Source organism: Trypanosoma cruzi, genomic scaffold, assembly GCF_000209065.1.
Source record: "Trypanosoma cruzi strain CL Brener 1047053517063 genomic scaffold, whole genome shotgun sequence".
Lineage (NCBI taxonomy): Eukaryota > Euglenozoa > Kinetoplastea > Trypanosomatida > Trypanosomatidae > Trypanosoma > Trypanosoma cruzi.
The window spans coordinates 30,640-46,031 of NW_001849526.1; the positions used below are offsets into that span (position 1 = coordinate 30,640).

The following is a 15,392-nucleotide window of genomic DNA, read 5'->3' on the forward strand; positions in this document are numbered from 1 at the left end:
TGGGCGGTGTGGCCCGTTGGCAGTCAGGTGGAGAATCAGCTGTACCACTTTGCGAACTACAACTTCACTCTTGTGGCGACGGTGTCCATCCACAAGGTGCCGGAGGGAGATAACACTATTCCTTTGATGGGTGTGAAGATGAATGGTGAACAAGGGAAATTTTTTGGGTTGTCGTACGAGAAGGAAAAGAAATGGAAGTTACTGTGCGGTGACGGAACGAACGAGGAGCTCAGCAGCATTGGGGAACCTGAGGCAACACACCACGTGGTAATTTTGCTACGAAATGGCAACCAGAGCTCCGCGTACGTCGACGGTCAGCGTGTGGGGAATGGACAATGTGAATTGAAAGATATGGAATCGCAAGACATCTCACACTTCTACATTGGAGGGGATGGAGGCAGCACAGAGAATACAGAAAGCCGAGAAGGCGTGTCTGTGACTGTGAAGAACGTCCTGCTGTACAACCGCCCGTTGAGTGACAATGAGATTGGCGTCCTTAACCCAAATAAAGTAGCCATTCAACATTTGAAGGATAAGTCGTCGGAGCCTTCAACAGTTTCTTCTGATTCCGTTAATCCTAACACCTCTCCGGTTACCGCAGATGCTCAGCAAACCGGAACTTCGTCTACTCCTGACGGAAAACATCTGACGGAACAGGGACAGTCGATGGGGAGCAGTAATGCGGGCAGTGGCGGTGCATCCACAACAGCGGTGTCCACTATAACTACTCCTTCAGCAGGAGAGGAGTCCGTAATGCAGGTGGCGTCAGAATCATCTTCTGATGGAACTCAAACTGTGGGTGGCGGTTCTACTGCTGATGGCGAGCCAACGGTGGAGACAAGAGAAGGAGGAACGAATGAACAGGAGGAGGAGGTTAATACACAGCTCGGGGAAGTAAATGCCACGACACTCAGCAGCAACCTCGGAAATGTGTCGCAAGAAAATAACAGCGATGCCGGCACCATGTGTGGGAGCGGACTGCTGCCATCGCTGCTTCTGCTTCTGTTGGGACTGTGGGTGTTTGCGGCTCTGTGAGGAGTGACTGGCTGCCGCGTGGGACACTTGCGACCTCCCCAGCACAAAAATACACGTGATAATTTATTTCCCTTCTCAAATAACATTTATTTTATTCCCTGTTTGCTTTGCGTTTTGTTGTTGTTTTTACTTTTTATTGTTCTTTTATTTCTCATTTCCCCAATACCTTTTTTTTTTTGCTTTTGGGGACAATCACTATGGACTTTTTTCTTTTTTACTCTTCCCTCTTTCAATTGTTTGTTGCTGCACTCTTCCTGTGAGGGGTGCCGTGTGTTTCCCGCCCAACCGCTCCACTCGCACACCCACCGACACGCTCATGACGACGGCCCTGTGCGCCTCGCCTGCTGCACGCATGAGGAGGGGCCGCGACGAACGGCGCGCTGAGGGAGCCGTGACGTGTGGGCGTGCGACGATGGCCTGTGGGGCGGAGCACAAATTTCTTTCCCTCTTGTTTTGTTTTCTTTGCGGGCAGGGCGGGCAGACACCCGCAGCGCCACACACACAGCCACACCCTGCCGCCGTGTTTTTCTTTAAGGATTTGTTTTGCTTTGCGTGTTTATTTCGTGCGGTGGCACACCCTTCGGGGTCGGCCTCGTGAGCATTTCTCTCCCCTCCGATGATTTTTCTTTTTTTTGCTGCGCTCACTCTCCCGATGGAGTGACGCGACTCCCGTCATGTCTGCGTGCTTCTCTCAGTCCCCACACAAACACGAGTGACTGAGCTCTGCGGGCCGCACTCACACGCCGATGAGAGGGCTGAGGGGAGCAGCAACACGCAGATGACCCCATGAAATATAAACGATGTGCGGACACATGGAGGGTCAGACGGTTGAAGCACACGCAACCATCTTTTTAATTTTCTTTTGAGGGCAAAATATATACAGAGAGTTTGGTGTGGCCACACGGCTGCCAGGCGATCTTTTTTTTATTTTGTGTGGAGCAGTAATGGACGATTTCTTTTTTCATTTATAATTATTTTGTGTGATGGGGTTTATATAAGACGAAGGGGGAAGTTTTTTTGTTTTCAATAAATATTGTGTGAATTGCCACTGCTTGGGCTGCGGTGCAATCATGAGTTTGAGCGGTCTTCTTGTTGTTGTTTCCGTTTTGCGTCTCCGCTGTGCATTTTTGTGCGTCTCTCCACATACTCTGCTCCCTCTTTTCTACGTCTTTGCCTTGTGTTGCTGCAGGCACACACAACCACACACACACACACAAGATGGACATTGCAGTGGATTTGAATGCTCCTTTTTTTAGTGCATGCTGGCAGTTGCGTGTGGCGGCTGTTGTCTTCCTCCGTGGCCATGAGAAGGTGGGAGAGAGGGAGTGCGCAGCCCGAGTCTATTTTCCTGTGGGTTTGATGCACCGCGTGTGACTGCGCTGAGTTGGGCTCCGTCTCCCATTGAGGGCGGGATGGCAGGAAATTTTTGTGCCGCGTCATGGATGGATGAGGGTTCGCTTGCTCCGTGTGCGTTGTGTGGTGGGCGCGGGGTTTTGGCCATTTCCCTGGGGCTGCAGGAATGAGCTGGGGGAGGTGGTGGTGGATGTCTTCTCCTCCTGCATGGTGGGTGGCTGCTGGCGTTGTGTGCCCTCCTTGCGTGGATGCCGTCTCGTGGTGTGTGAACTGTGCGGCTGGGCCTGCTGCCCTCTCCTCATGTTGTCTGCTCTCTCTCGCTGTATCCGCTGTGCTCCGTCCCTCTCCCTCTCGTTCCATTCTTTTTCCTTTCCGTCTCATCGATCGGCTGACTGACACCAGCGACTCCACTACGGGCGATGATGACTGCGATGGTGACGGTGTGCGCCGTGTTGTTCCTTGCGCTCTTGTGCTGCTGCTGCACGTCCGTGTGCGTGACGGCGACAGGAGACGATAATAATGATAACAGCAGTCCTCCCAGCCCTGAGCTAGGGAAACCGGATCCTACAAGAAATATTCCTGGTGCATTACAGCCATATGGTGGGGAGACCGGTGTGCCACAGACAGAGAGTGGGAGAGACAGCGAGGAGGGTTTGAGAAGTCCAGGACCTTCTTTCCAAAGGAAGCAGGCACAGCCATCACTGGACAGACACCAGTTCCGCCAGAATCACTACGTTCGGCTAGCGATAATTCAGAGCCACCAGGTTTGGCAACTCAGTCTCCACACACACACAAGGTGCGACCGGTATGTCAGATGCACAAAATAAAAGGGCGCAGGAAAATACACAAGGTGATGAGGATCATAAGGCACCGACATCAAATCAGAAGTTTAAAATGCCAAATACGACCACCAACAAGACTACAACAACGCTCTGGGTCAGCTGGCCACCTCAACGTGGTGCCAGGGTCTAGTGCTCTTTGCCAGAGAGGAAGCTAAGCGCCTGCTGTTCATCCGCTGCTTGCGGAGAGGCAGGAGGCGCCGCACAAACGGGTCGGAAGGGCACCAGATGGAGCCATGTACATGGCTGCCCGCGGAGCGGTATTTCCATCCGCTGCTGAATTCCATCGGCGCTTATCAGCGCTATACATACTCTTTGCGTGCCGTATGTGACGCGCAACGACAAAAGCTACTGCTAAGCGGAGACATTGAGCAGAACCCAGGCCCCATAGCAGTACTCCAGATGAACGTTTCTTGCCTCACGCCGTCAAAACTCGCAACATTAGTGGCGCAAGGAGCAGACATAATAGCCATCCAGGAGACTTGGAAGTCGTCGGAGCAGATCGCCAGCATGCATACTGGAGATCATGTGCTCTATGCACAGTCGCGCATCGGCAAGGGAAGCGGTGTGGCGGTGCTAGTGCGGAAAACTCTCCGCTCCAAGCGTGTACCCCTCACCATCCCTCAGCATGACACCAGCCTTGAAGTGGTGGTGGTCCAGGTTGCTCTGGACCAAAACCGTGATCTTATTGTCGCGAGTGCCTATACGAGACCACCACCGCAAGTAACGCAATCCTTCAGGCGGTTAGTAAACTGCCTTCCAGCCTCGTCGCCGCTCCTGCTGTGTGGGGATTTCAACATGCATCACCCACAGTGGGAGCCATTCTTGGAGTCTTCTCCAAGCGAGGTTGCTGCAGAATTTTTAGAACTGTGCACGGATGCGGGACTCACCTTGGTTAACACCCCTGGTGAGATCACGTATGCTCGTGGCACAGGAGAAAGATCCTGTATCGATCTGACATGGTCAAAGCATTTGACTGTGTCAGATTGGTCAGCTTCTGTGTCGCCGCTTAGTGATCATTATATGCTAACATTCACGCTGCATCAGGCATTTATGGATACCATACCTTCGGCACCTAAGACATTCTACAGTTGGGGGAAGTGCAAATGGGATTTATTCATCAAGGAATTCGACGCACAACTTCCGGCATATGACTATAAAAAGCAGTCCACCGGCATTAAAGCTTTCACGAGAGCGCTTATTACTTCGTATCGACGACATTGCCCCCGCGGCATGCACAAGGATGGTCCCAGGCTTTGGGACGACACTCTCATGGAGGCAGAGCGGATTGCTACCGACAGCAAGGCCCGCTATCTGCAGTTACCGACGCCCGACCGTGAGGCAGAAATGCAACGGACAAGGAGTCAATTCTTCCTCCTACTCCGAGAGCGCCTGCGCAACACGTATCTACGTCGCATCAGCAAGTTAAATCCAGGCGAACCACTCGCATGGAAATACATTTCCGGACGAAAAAAGGCATCACTTCCACCTCCTACATCATTGTTGTTGGGAGATGGTCAACACACTTATAAAACAGCAAGGAGAGCAGCGAATGCTCTCAATCGCATCTTTTTTCCACTTCACCCCTCTCACAAGGCAATAAGGCCTTCCAAGGGCATCAACAGACAGAACCCATCTTTGAACATTGTTTCTTCTTCTTCTAGTTCTGAGCCGCAGAACAACTACGAGTCTGCCGCTACATTTACATCAGGGGTTTTGTCACTGCCCTATTGATGCACCTTTTAATCGTACGGAACCGCTTACTGCGCTACGTAATACGCCGTATGGCAAGGCCCCGGACCGGATGAAGTCTACAGTGAGGCGCTACGACATATTTCGTCAAAGGGTCTTCGATTCCTTCTTCGTTGCATTAACCACAGCTGGACGACCGGTGCGATCCCGGCTGAGTGGAGACGCGCTACCATTGTCCCACTCTTAAAACCCGGTAAGTCGCCGGAACTGCTTGAGTCATATCGACCCATCAGCCTTACTTCCATTGTGAGTAAGGTTGCTGAGAAAATGGTACTGAAGAGATTGCTTTGGGTGTGGACGCCTCACCCCCACCAGTATGCATATCGTGGTATGCGTACTACGACGATGCAGCTGGCACACCTGATACACGAAGTGGAGCATAATAGAAATCATTATTTCCAAGTGAACCTTCCCAAGAAGAGCGGTATTGGTAATCAACTCCACTACAGACCCCATCGGACTCTGCTGGTGTTGGTTGATTTTAGCAAGGCTTTTGACTCCATAGATCATCGAGTCCTCAGTCGCTTGCTGGCTAATATTCCGGGGGTGAATTGTAGAAGGTGGCTTAGAAACTTTCTATGTGGTCGTAACGCGAAGACGCGAGTTGGTAACAGAAACAGTGATCGGCGTCCCATGCTGCGAGGAGTTCCTCAGGGGTCCGTGCTGGGACCGTATTTGTTCTCCCTTTACGTACACCCACTTCTCAATCTGCTGAACAGCTTTGCGGGTGTCACAGCAGACATGTATGCGGACGACCTCTCTATTATCGTTAAGGGGCAGTTCCGGGAAGACGCCATTCCCACTGCCAACATGGTTCTCAAAAAACTGCATGCGTGGAGTCAGGAAAATGGCCTGGCCATTAACCCGTCAAAGTGTGAAGCCGCTTGGTTCACGCTCTCCACGCACACGGAGTCAGATTATGATCGTGAACGAAAGTGGCCGCTGGTAGTGGCTGGATGTGAAATCCCAGTCATGACCATGGGGGCATCGCGAACTACGAAGCTTCTTGGCATGGATCTCGATCCACGACTGACGCTAAATGTGGCGGCCTCCAAGCAATGCGCTGCCACTTCGCAACGGATATCGCAGCTACGCTGCATTGCGCATAAAGAGGCGGGACCATCTCCACATGACCCACGCACGTTCGTCATTGGATATGGTGCTTCCAAATTACGCTATGGCAGTGAGCTCATATGGGCAGTAGCGACGGATTCAGCGAAGAATGAGATGCAGAAGACGTATGCAACCCTGGCACGCATTGTCAGCGGAGTTCCGAGCACTGTTGACCCGGAATCCGCACTTCTAGAGGCTAATATGCCGCCGCTCCATGTCCTTTGCCTGCGCGCGCGGCTCTCCATATTTGAGAACACACCCGCATGTCCGATGGACTGGATGCGGAGACCCCCGCCTGAGCCACCGCCTCGCACAGGTTTCCGCATCTCGCCATTATCTCGGGACGAGCTATATGCCTTCGTAGACGCATACGCAAAGGACTACGGCATCACCCAAAACTCACCACGCGAAGGGCGGTTCTTTCGCAGCTCCATTCCTCCCTGTTTTGCGGCCTCCGCTCACCGGGTCACCATTGGCGTGGAACTTCCGATGGGTCACTCAATAACTGACGAGGAAGAGCTGACAAGGGAAAAGCGCAGAATCAGCGAAGAGGCTCTAGCGCTGCACAGTCATCGTTCGTGGATACTCGCGACGGATGGAGGTGTCGACGTTCCCAAGTCAGCCGGGGTTGGAATACTGCTTTCATCCCTCAATTCATCGGAGATAATAGAAAAGGCCAGTATAAACTGCGGCACACGCCCATGCAGCTACAGGACGGAATCCCGCGCACTGCTTCTAGCCCTGGAAAGGCTGATTATCCCTCGCATCCAGCACAGGCATAAAACCCTGCTTGTGGTTACAGACAGTCAGTCTCTTCTAGCGGCTCTAAAAAAGGGTCCGCTCAGTCAGGCAGACTGGACGGAGGATCAGATCTGGCAGCGTCTCTTGACACTGGCGTGTGCTGGCTGGTCCGTGCACCTGCAGTTTTGTTACGGACATTGTGGAGTACATGCTAACGAGCCTGCAGATCAGTATGCGACGCAGACTATGGCAACCGGACAATACACGGAGCACGGAATCGCACCTTTATGGCATACGGACCTGCTGACATGTTTTACTACCCAGCTTATCAATAAGTGGCGTAGTACCATTCGTCAGTACACTCACCGCTGCTTGCTTTGCGGCACAAGGCCATCCGATCTCAGCGGCAAGGACCTGATCACTCAGGAAGTTCTCCACTGTCAGGAACTGGTTCACCTCGCAAGGGCAAGGTGCGGGGAATCTGAGCTCTGGGGCCGATTATACTGGGCTGTGAGAGATTGCATGAACCAATGCCGTTTCTGCAACATCTCACCGGAACAGTCTGCATATATGCACTCTAACAACGATCCAACTGCACCGGGGACGGACACTGTTCCCCCGTCGGCAAGGGATGAAGACGTCTCTCCAGTAAGGAGACGGACCGTCACACGTCATCGGAAGGAGAAATGTCCGTACTGCGATTCTATATTGACGGGATTCTCGAATCTCGTCAGTCACTGTCGGTCATTTCATCCGGAACATCCTCCACCGCTTCCCGAGCTCAAATGCAATTTCTGTGACATGGTTTTCCCCACACGTAGAAGCACCGCACAGCACAGAAGTCGCTGCGCACACAACCCAGACGCCACACGATATTGCAGCAGTGCCAGGAGGCGATCTCTGCTGCCGCAGGATCAGCCTTCTTCCACAAGCACGCCAATTGGCACGCAGGAAACCTTGCACCATCTGCTTCTAGGATGTCCAGGCACCTTGGCTGTGCGCCAACGGCTGGGCATTGAGCAGGAACTTCGCCTCGGAAAGTTCTCCCAATGGCAGTTGCTTTATAGCAGGAAACTCTTGTCGCTGCTCGACCACCTCCTCAGCATTCAGATGGCACCGTGTGGCTGGACGCGCTGGTAAGAGTAGGAAAAAAAATATAATGACCTCATGACGTCCAATACCACCGATGTGTACGGGCGATGGGACTTTATCCATGTTCCTCGAGCACCCGCCCCCGCCGCTAAGGAGCCCACAAACAGCGGTGCGTGCAGCAGCGCCACACAGATCACATCTTCTTTAAACAAAAAAATTAAGGAGAGTAGAGAAGTCTAGTTCGAAGGTGACTTGTCCTTGCCGACGGTGAGCAGTGGCGAGCGCATCACCTCGTGGGTGGACACACCACTGCTGCTTCTGCCTTTGGGACTGTGTGTGGTTGTGGCGGTTTTCTGAGCCACGGAGTGTGGAGTTGCGACTTCTCACAGAGACTATGTGCCGCGTTCCCCACAGGTTTTCTTTTTTTGATGTTCTTTTTAATGTTGTTTACATGGAACAATGGGAGCACCTTTTTCTTTTGTTTTAACTTAATGGTCAGTTGATGCGCATCTTTATGAGCGAAATGGTTTTACTCTTGATTGCTTCTGTTGCCTACACGCGGTACAGGCCCCATGGCTGTGCGCTCCACGGACGACACAAAAGGAGGAGTGGAGGGACAGGCCGGATGCCGCATGAAATGTGTGGGATGTTGTGTGGGCTTGTGGAACAGTAATATTTTTTTCCTTGTGCAGGTACTGTACGCATGTACATATAAACACAGTCCTGCTTTGCCGCATGGCGTATGAAATGATGATTCTGCCGAAGTGTATTTTTTTGGAGGAGGAGACTCCCGTTGGGCACTCAATTACTTTTTTTGTTTTGGTATTGCTTTTTTACTTCTGGTGTGTGGGTCAGTGTGCGTGCTTCTGCGGGGCTGCTGCCGTTGTTTACTGTGCGTGTTACTGTGTGACTTGTCTCTCCTTTTGCTTTTACTCTCTGTGGACGTGTTGTTAGTTTGTGCTGAAGGCTACACGCAAGTGACAGGAGTGATGGCGATGATGATGACTGGCCGTGTGCTGCTGGTGTGTGCCCTCTGCGTGCTGTGGTGCGGTGTCTGCGGGGTTTATGCGAGGAACCCTGACAACAACTCACTGGGCGGCTACATGGCGTCGGGAGGGTTTGGAAGGAATAAGTCGTTTTTGTCAACTGGATCCAGTAAAAACTTATCCACACCGCCTTTGCTGTCAGCATCGTTTATCTCTGCTATACAAGCCGAAGCTCGTGAAGGAGAGGTTTCTTCTCCAGGAGTTACTGATTCACCTTTAAGTGGAGCCACGGGTCTTAGTCCTGCTTTTTCCGGTCTTGGTTCTGCTGTTCCTGGCCCTGGTCCTGGTTTTGTTCATGGTCCTGCTGGTCCCGGGGATGGTGCTGCTGCTTTTTCCGGTCGTGGTGCTGCTGGTCCTGATCCTGTTCGTAGTCCTGCCTTTTCCGGTCCTGATGCTAATATTTTTGGTGCTCCTGTTCCCGGTCATGGCCCTGCTGCTATTCCTGGTGCTCCTTTTCCCGGTAATGGCCCTGCTTTTTCTGGTCTTGGTGCTGCTGGTCCCGGGGATGGTGCTGCTGCTTTTTCCGGTCGTGGTGCTGCTATTGCTGATGCTGCTATTCCTGGTGCTGCTGGTCCTGTTCGTGGTGTTGATGCTCCTATTCCTGGTCCTGCTGTTCCCGGTGATGGTCCTGCTTTTTCCGGTCTTGGTGCTGCTGGTCCCGGTCATGCTGCTGCTATTCCAGGTGCCGCTGTTCCCGGTACTGCTGATCCTGCTGCTATTCCTGGTTCTGCTGTTCTCGGTCATGGTGCTATTCCTGGTTCCATTTCTGATGCTGCTATTCCTGGTCCTGCTAGTCCCGGGGATGGTGCTGCTGCTTTTTCCGGTCGTGGTGCTGCTATTGCTGATGCTGCTATTCCTGGTGCTGCTGGTCCTGTTCGTGGTGTTGATGCTCCTATTCCTGGTCCTGCTGTTCCCGGTGATGGTCCTGCTTTTTCCGGTCTTGGTGATGCTGGTCCCGGTCATGTTGCTGCTATTCCAGGTGCTGCTGTTCCCGGTACTGCTGATCCTGCTGCTATTCCTGGTTCTGCTGTTCTCGGTCATGGTGCTATTCTTGGTTCCATTTCTGATGCTGCTATTCCTGGTCCTGCTGGTGCTGGTGCTGCTGCTGCTTTTTCCAGTCTTGGTGCTGCTTTTTCCGGTGCTGGTCATTCTGTTGCTGGTGGAAGTGAACCTCCGAACTCTCGCTCCGTCGTTATTTCCTCAAATCAAGGTGGTAATGGAAAAACAACCCCGATCAGTGTTTCATCCGATGAGCAGATTGTACCCCCACAAGAAGTTTTGGCACAAAAAGAGACAGGGAGTCAGCACACCTCTTCGCCCGAAGGACAGCCAACGGTGTCATCCAACAATGAAAAACAAAGAAACAATTTTGCTTCAGCAGGGGGTCGCAGTCTTGGCCACAACGCCGCGGGAGATGAACTCCAAGACTCTTTGGAAGAACAAAAGAAAAATGAACATTCACAAAAGAACGAGACAAAAAAATCATCAGGGGATCAAATTACAGAATCCCAAAGCAGTGGAAAAGAAATCTCGGAAGTATCCAACACAAAAGCGCATGGGATAAAAACTCAACAGCCAAAGAAAAATCCAGTAAATGAGAAGAACTACAGTCAAAACACGGATGCATCCCACACCACCTCCCCTCTTTTGCTTCTTCTTCTTGTTGCGTGTGCGGCTGCTGCTGCGGTGGTGGCCGCGTGAGAGTGAGGGAGAGAGAGCCGTGCACCGCCCGCACACACACTCGTCCTTCTCTCTCTCTCTGTGTGTGTCCCCTTGCATGGACTCTCGCCCTCACCTCATCCCACGAAGCACACACATAATGTGCCCATTGTATATATTGCATGCACACCCATGCAGGCCCGTTGGTGCTCTCTTTTGCACCACACGCACCGCTGCCGTCCTGCCTGGCTGCATGGGCGGAGCACCGTAACTGTTTCTGTTTTGTTTTTATTGCATTGAGTGGGCGACCTCTTACGATTGTTCTAAATAGTTTTAATTTTTCTTTGCTGTTTGCTTTAAAATATTGTAAATGTTTTTTTTTTGTTTTTTTCTGATGGTGAAATTTCTTTCTTCATTTCTTTTTTCTTTTGTTTTTTGTGCGTTTTGTTGTTGTTTTTACTTTTTATTGTTCTTTTATTTTTCATTTCCCCATTCCCTTTTTTTTTGCTTTTGGGGGCAATCACTATGGACGTTTCTTTCTTTTCTACTCTTCCCTCTTTCAATTGTTTGTTGCTGCACTCTTCCTGTGAGGGGTGCCGTGTGTTTCCCGCCCAACTGCTCCACTCGCACACCCACCGACACGCTCATGACGACGGCCCTGTGCGCCTCGCCTGCTGCACGCATGAGGAGGGGCCGCGACGAACGGCGCGCTGAGGGAGCCGTGACGTGTGGGCGTGCGACGAGGGCCTGTGGGGCGGAGCACACATTTCTTTCCCTCTTGTTTTGTTTTCTTGCGGCCAGGGCGGGCAGACACCCGCAGCGCCACACACACACAGCCACACCCTGCCGCCGTGCTTTTCTTTAAGGATTTGTTTTGCTTTGCGTGTTTATTTCATGCGGTGGCGCACCCTTCGGGGTCGGCCTCGCGAGCATTTCTCTCCCCTCCGATGATTTCTTTTTCTTTTGCTGCGCTCACTCTCCCGATGGAGAGACGCGACTGCCGTCATGTCTGCGTGCTTCTCTCAGTCCCCACACACACACACGAGTGACTGTGCTCTGCGGGCCGCACTCACGCGCCGATGAGAGGGCTGAGGGGAGCAGCAACACGCAGATGACCCCATGAAATATAAACGATGTGCGGACACATGGAGGGTCAGACGGTTGAAGCACACGTAACCATCTTTTTAATTTTCGTTTGCGGGCAAAATATATACAGAGAGTTTGGTGTGGCCACACGGCAGCCAGGTGATCTTTTTCTTATTTTGTGTGGAACAGTAATGGACGATTTCTTTTTTCATTTATAATTATTTTGTGCGATGGGGTTTATATAAGACGAAGGGGACGTTTTTTTGTTTTCAATAAATCTTGTGTGAATTGCCACTGCTTGGGCTGCAGTGCAATCATGAGTTTGAGCGGTCTTCTTGTTGTTTCAGTTTTGCGTCTCCGCTGTGTATTTTTGTGCGTCTCTCCGCATACTCTGCTCCCTCCCTTCCATTTCTTTGCTTTGTGTTTCTGCAGGCACACACAACCACACACACACACAAGATGCACATTGCAGTGGGTTTGAATGCTCCTTTTGTAGTGCATGCTGGCAGTTGCGTGTGGCGGCTGTTGTCTTCTTCCGTGGCCATGAGAAGGAGGGAGAGAGGGAGTGCGCACCCCGAGTCTATTTTCCTGTGGGTGTGATGCACCGCGTGTGACTGCGCTGAGTTGGGCTCCGTGTCCCATTGAGGGCGGGATGGCAGGAAATTTTTGTGCCGCGTCATGGATGGATGAGGGTTCGCTTGCTCCGTGTGCGTTGTGTGGTGGCCGCGGGGTTTTGGCCATTTCCCTGGGGCTGCGGGAATGAGCTGGGGGAGATGGTGGTGGATGTCTTCTCCTCCTGCATGGTGGGTGGCTGCTGGCGTTGTGTGCCCTCCTTGCGTGGACGCCGTCTCGTGGTGTGTGAACTGTGCGGCTGGGCCTGCTGCCCTCTCCTCATGTTGTCTGCGCTCTCTCGCTGTATCCGCTGTGCTCCGTCCCTCTCCCTCTCGTTCCATTCCTTTTCCTTTTCGTCTCATCGATCGGCTGACTGACACCAGCGACTCCACTACGGGCGATGGTGACTGCGATGGTGACGGTGTGCGCCGTGTTGTTCCTTGCGCTCTTGTGCTGCTGCTGCACGTCCGTGTGCGTGACGGCGACAGGAGACGATAATGATGATAACAGCAGTCCTCCCAGCCCTGAGCTAAGGAAACCGGATCCTACAGGAATACGCCTGGTGCATTACAGCCATATGGTGGGGAGACCGGTGTGCCACAGACAGAGAGTGGGAGAGACAGTGAGGAGGGTTTGAGAAGTCCAGGACCTTCTTTCCAAAGGAAGCAGGCACAGCCATCACTGGACAGACACCAGTTCCGCCAGAAAATACGTTCGGCTAGCGATAATTCAGAGCCACCAGGTTTGGCAACTCATTCTCCACACACACACACAAGTTGCGACCGGTATGTCAGATGCACAAAATAAAAGGGCGCAGTAAAATACACAGGGCGATGAGGATCATAAGGCACCGACATCAAACCAGAAGACCAAAATGCCAAATACGACCACCAACAAGACTACAACGAATACGCCGGAGGCACCAAGTAATACGGCCATGAATACAGAGGCGCCAACCACGACGACCACCCGCGCACCGTCACGTCTTCGTGAAATCGACGGCAGCCTCAGCAGCTCTGCGTGGGTGTGTGCCCCGCTGCTGCTCGCCGTATCCGCGCTGGCGTACACCGCCGTGGGCCAAAGATGTGTGTGCGGGCTGTGCGTGCCAGCACCCAATCACGGGGGCATGTGCGCTTCCACTGTGGTCCGATGTATAAAGTAATAGTAATTATGATGGTAGTTTTTGCTTTGTTTGCCTCCACTGCCTTGCTTTTTGCTCCGCGTTGTTCTCGCATTCGCCTCGTTGAACGCATCACAGACACGCTCATATGTATGCGTACTGGTGCCTTGGGTGTTTTTATTCTTGCTGTTCTATCTTTTTTTAAAACTCGTGGTATGCAGGGCGGTGTTCGAGTTCTGCAATCGCACTGATTCCATCTGTTTCAATGCGTGTGCTGCTGCTGTTGTTGCTGCCACTTGTTACTGTACGGTGGCTCTGCTTGGTTTTTTAACATTTTTCCCCTTTTGCTTTTGCTCTGCGTTGACGTGTCGTTAGTTTGTGCTGGAGGCTACACGCAACTGACAGGAGTGATGGCGATGATGACTGGCCGTGTGCTGCTGGTGTGTGCCCTCTGCGTCCTGTGGTGCTGGTGTGGTGGTTTTGCCGACGAGGCGGGTGCTTCTGCCGGTGGAGGGAACGGTTTGAGACACACGAGTAACGGCGTAAATGACGGATCTTCGAAGGCGGACTGCGGGTTGTTTTTTACGTCGATGGGATTATTAAAGGCGGTTGAAGCTGGCGAAGACAATTTGCCTTTGACTGATAAGGTGTCATCGGAGATTAAGGAGGTATCAGATCTTGTTTTTTCACAAAAAGGTGTTGACGGCGGCCCATTGGCTGGTGCAAAAGAGGGAAATGGTGCCGCAGGTGCAGTAACCTCACCGCCTGGACCTGGAGTATCAGAGGCAAATGAAGGGGAACGGTATTTAGAGGTACTTGGACCAAAAGGAGATGATGAACTTACAAGAGTTTCTGCTAGCGGTGAGGCATCTAATTCGCAAAACCAAACCGCCCATCAACCGGTTCTTTTATCCGACAGCAGTGACACTCGTCCTGGAGAAGTACTCCCTTTGAGTAATTCCGGCAGTGCTCCAATTTACAAGGACCCGCTGAAGAAAGGAGATGTCGATTCTCGCGATGCCACTGTTGGTGACACACAAAAGGTGGAAGAATTGAAAGAAGAAAATAAAGAAGAGGAAGAATTAAAGGAATTTAAGGACAGGGCGGAATCCGAGACACGCAAAGAGGGAAAAAAAGAGGAGGGAACGCCAACAAAAATATCAACAGCACAACCAACAGCATTGGAAAGAACACAAACACCGGTAGTGAAATTGAATGTAGGAAAATCGCCAGATGCAGTTCCGGAAGGAGACGCAAGCCAAACAGAATCGGAAGATGCACAGGCCTTGACGCATCAGCAACATGAAAGCTCATCGTCACAAACGGAAACGAAGTCCGAAGCACCGGAACCTCCTGCGACGGATGGTGTGCCACCACAACAAGTTCAAGACACAGTCACGAAGGACTCGATGGAGAATGCAACTGCCACCAATCAAGCGGAAACAACAGTATCACCCAACTATACAGGTGGCAGTGGTGAAGCCCAGAGTGAGGCGGATGGGAATGATGCTCAACGGCCCAACCCCAACGAACCACACGACGTACTTGAAGGTGTTGATACCAACGATGCTCCTACACTCAGTGAGGCAGCACCACAAACAGAAGAAACAGCCGCAGCCGCCAGAATAAATGGTACGGCAACACCTGGCGACAGTGACAGCAGCACCGCGGTCTCCCACGCCACCTCCCCTCTTTTGCTTCTTCTTGTTGTTGCTTGTGGTGCTGCTGCTGCGGTGGTGGCCGCGTGAGAGTGAGTGAGAGAGAGCCGTGCACCGCCCGCACACACACTCGTCTTTCACCCACTCTCTGTGTGTGTTCCCTTGCATGGACTCTCGCCCTCACCTCATCCCACGAAGCACACACATAATGTGCCCATTGTATATATTGCATGCACACCCATGCAGGCCCGTTGGTGCTCTCTTTTGCACGACACGCACCGCTGCC

At 52.2% G+C, this 15,392-nt stretch overlaps 3 protein-coding genes and 1 pseudogene across 3 annotated transcripts, besides 13 other annotated features; all 4 read left to right on the top strand.

Annotated features, from left to right (window-relative positions):
• Positions 1–293: a sequence feature (areas not merged during assembly with more than two copies in the genome that could not be assigned to a particular haplotype).
• Tc00.1047053511173.10 (trans-sialidase, putative) lies at positions 1–1,035 on the top strand (the record flags this gene model as incomplete). Its single annotated transcript, XM_816283.1, has 1 exon — positions 1–1,035. A coding segment is annotated over one exon (1,035 nt), but the record flags the coding sequence as incomplete, so codon positions are not given.
• Positions 294–1,270: a sequence feature (haploid, Esmeraldo-like haplotype).
• Positions 1,271–8,712: a sequence feature (areas not merged during assembly with more than two copies in the genome that could not be assigned to a particular haplotype).
• Positions 3,319–7,988: a mobile genetic element.
• Positions 8,713–9,490: a sequence feature (heterozygous, non-Esmeraldo-like haplotype).
• Tc00.1047053511173.24 (mucin-associated surface protein (MASP), putative) lies at positions 8,915–10,672 on the top strand (the record flags this gene model as incomplete). The annotated part of the gene is made up of 1 exon (XM_816305.1): positions 8,915–10,672. The coding sequence occupies one exon, from the start codon at positions 8,915–8,917 to the stop codon at positions 10,670–10,672; it is 1,758 nt and encodes a 585-aa protein (XP_821398.1).
• Positions 9,491–9,701: a sequence feature (haploid, Esmeraldo-like haplotype).
• Positions 9,507–9,686: a microsatellite.
• Positions 9,702–9,802: a sequence feature (haploid, non-Esmeraldo-like haplotype).
• Positions 9,738–9,901: a microsatellite.
• Positions 9,803–10,153: a sequence feature (heterozygous, Esmeraldo-like haplotype).
• Positions 9,937–10,115: a microsatellite.
• Positions 10,154–15,392: part of a sequence feature (areas not merged during assembly with more than two copies in the genome that could not be assigned to a particular haplotype) that runs on past the window's edge.
• Positions 11,004–11,142: a sequence feature (T-rich).
• Positions 12,729–13,490, top strand: Tc00.1047053511173.40 (annotated as a pseudogene).
• Tc00.1047053511173.50 (mucin-associated surface protein (MASP), putative) lies at positions 13,859–15,196 on the top strand (the record flags this gene model as incomplete). The annotated part of the gene is made up of 1 exon (XM_816284.1): positions 13,859–15,196. One exon carries the CDS (start codon positions 13,859–13,861, stop codon positions 15,194–15,196), a length of 1,338 nt encoding a protein of 445 aa, XP_821377.1.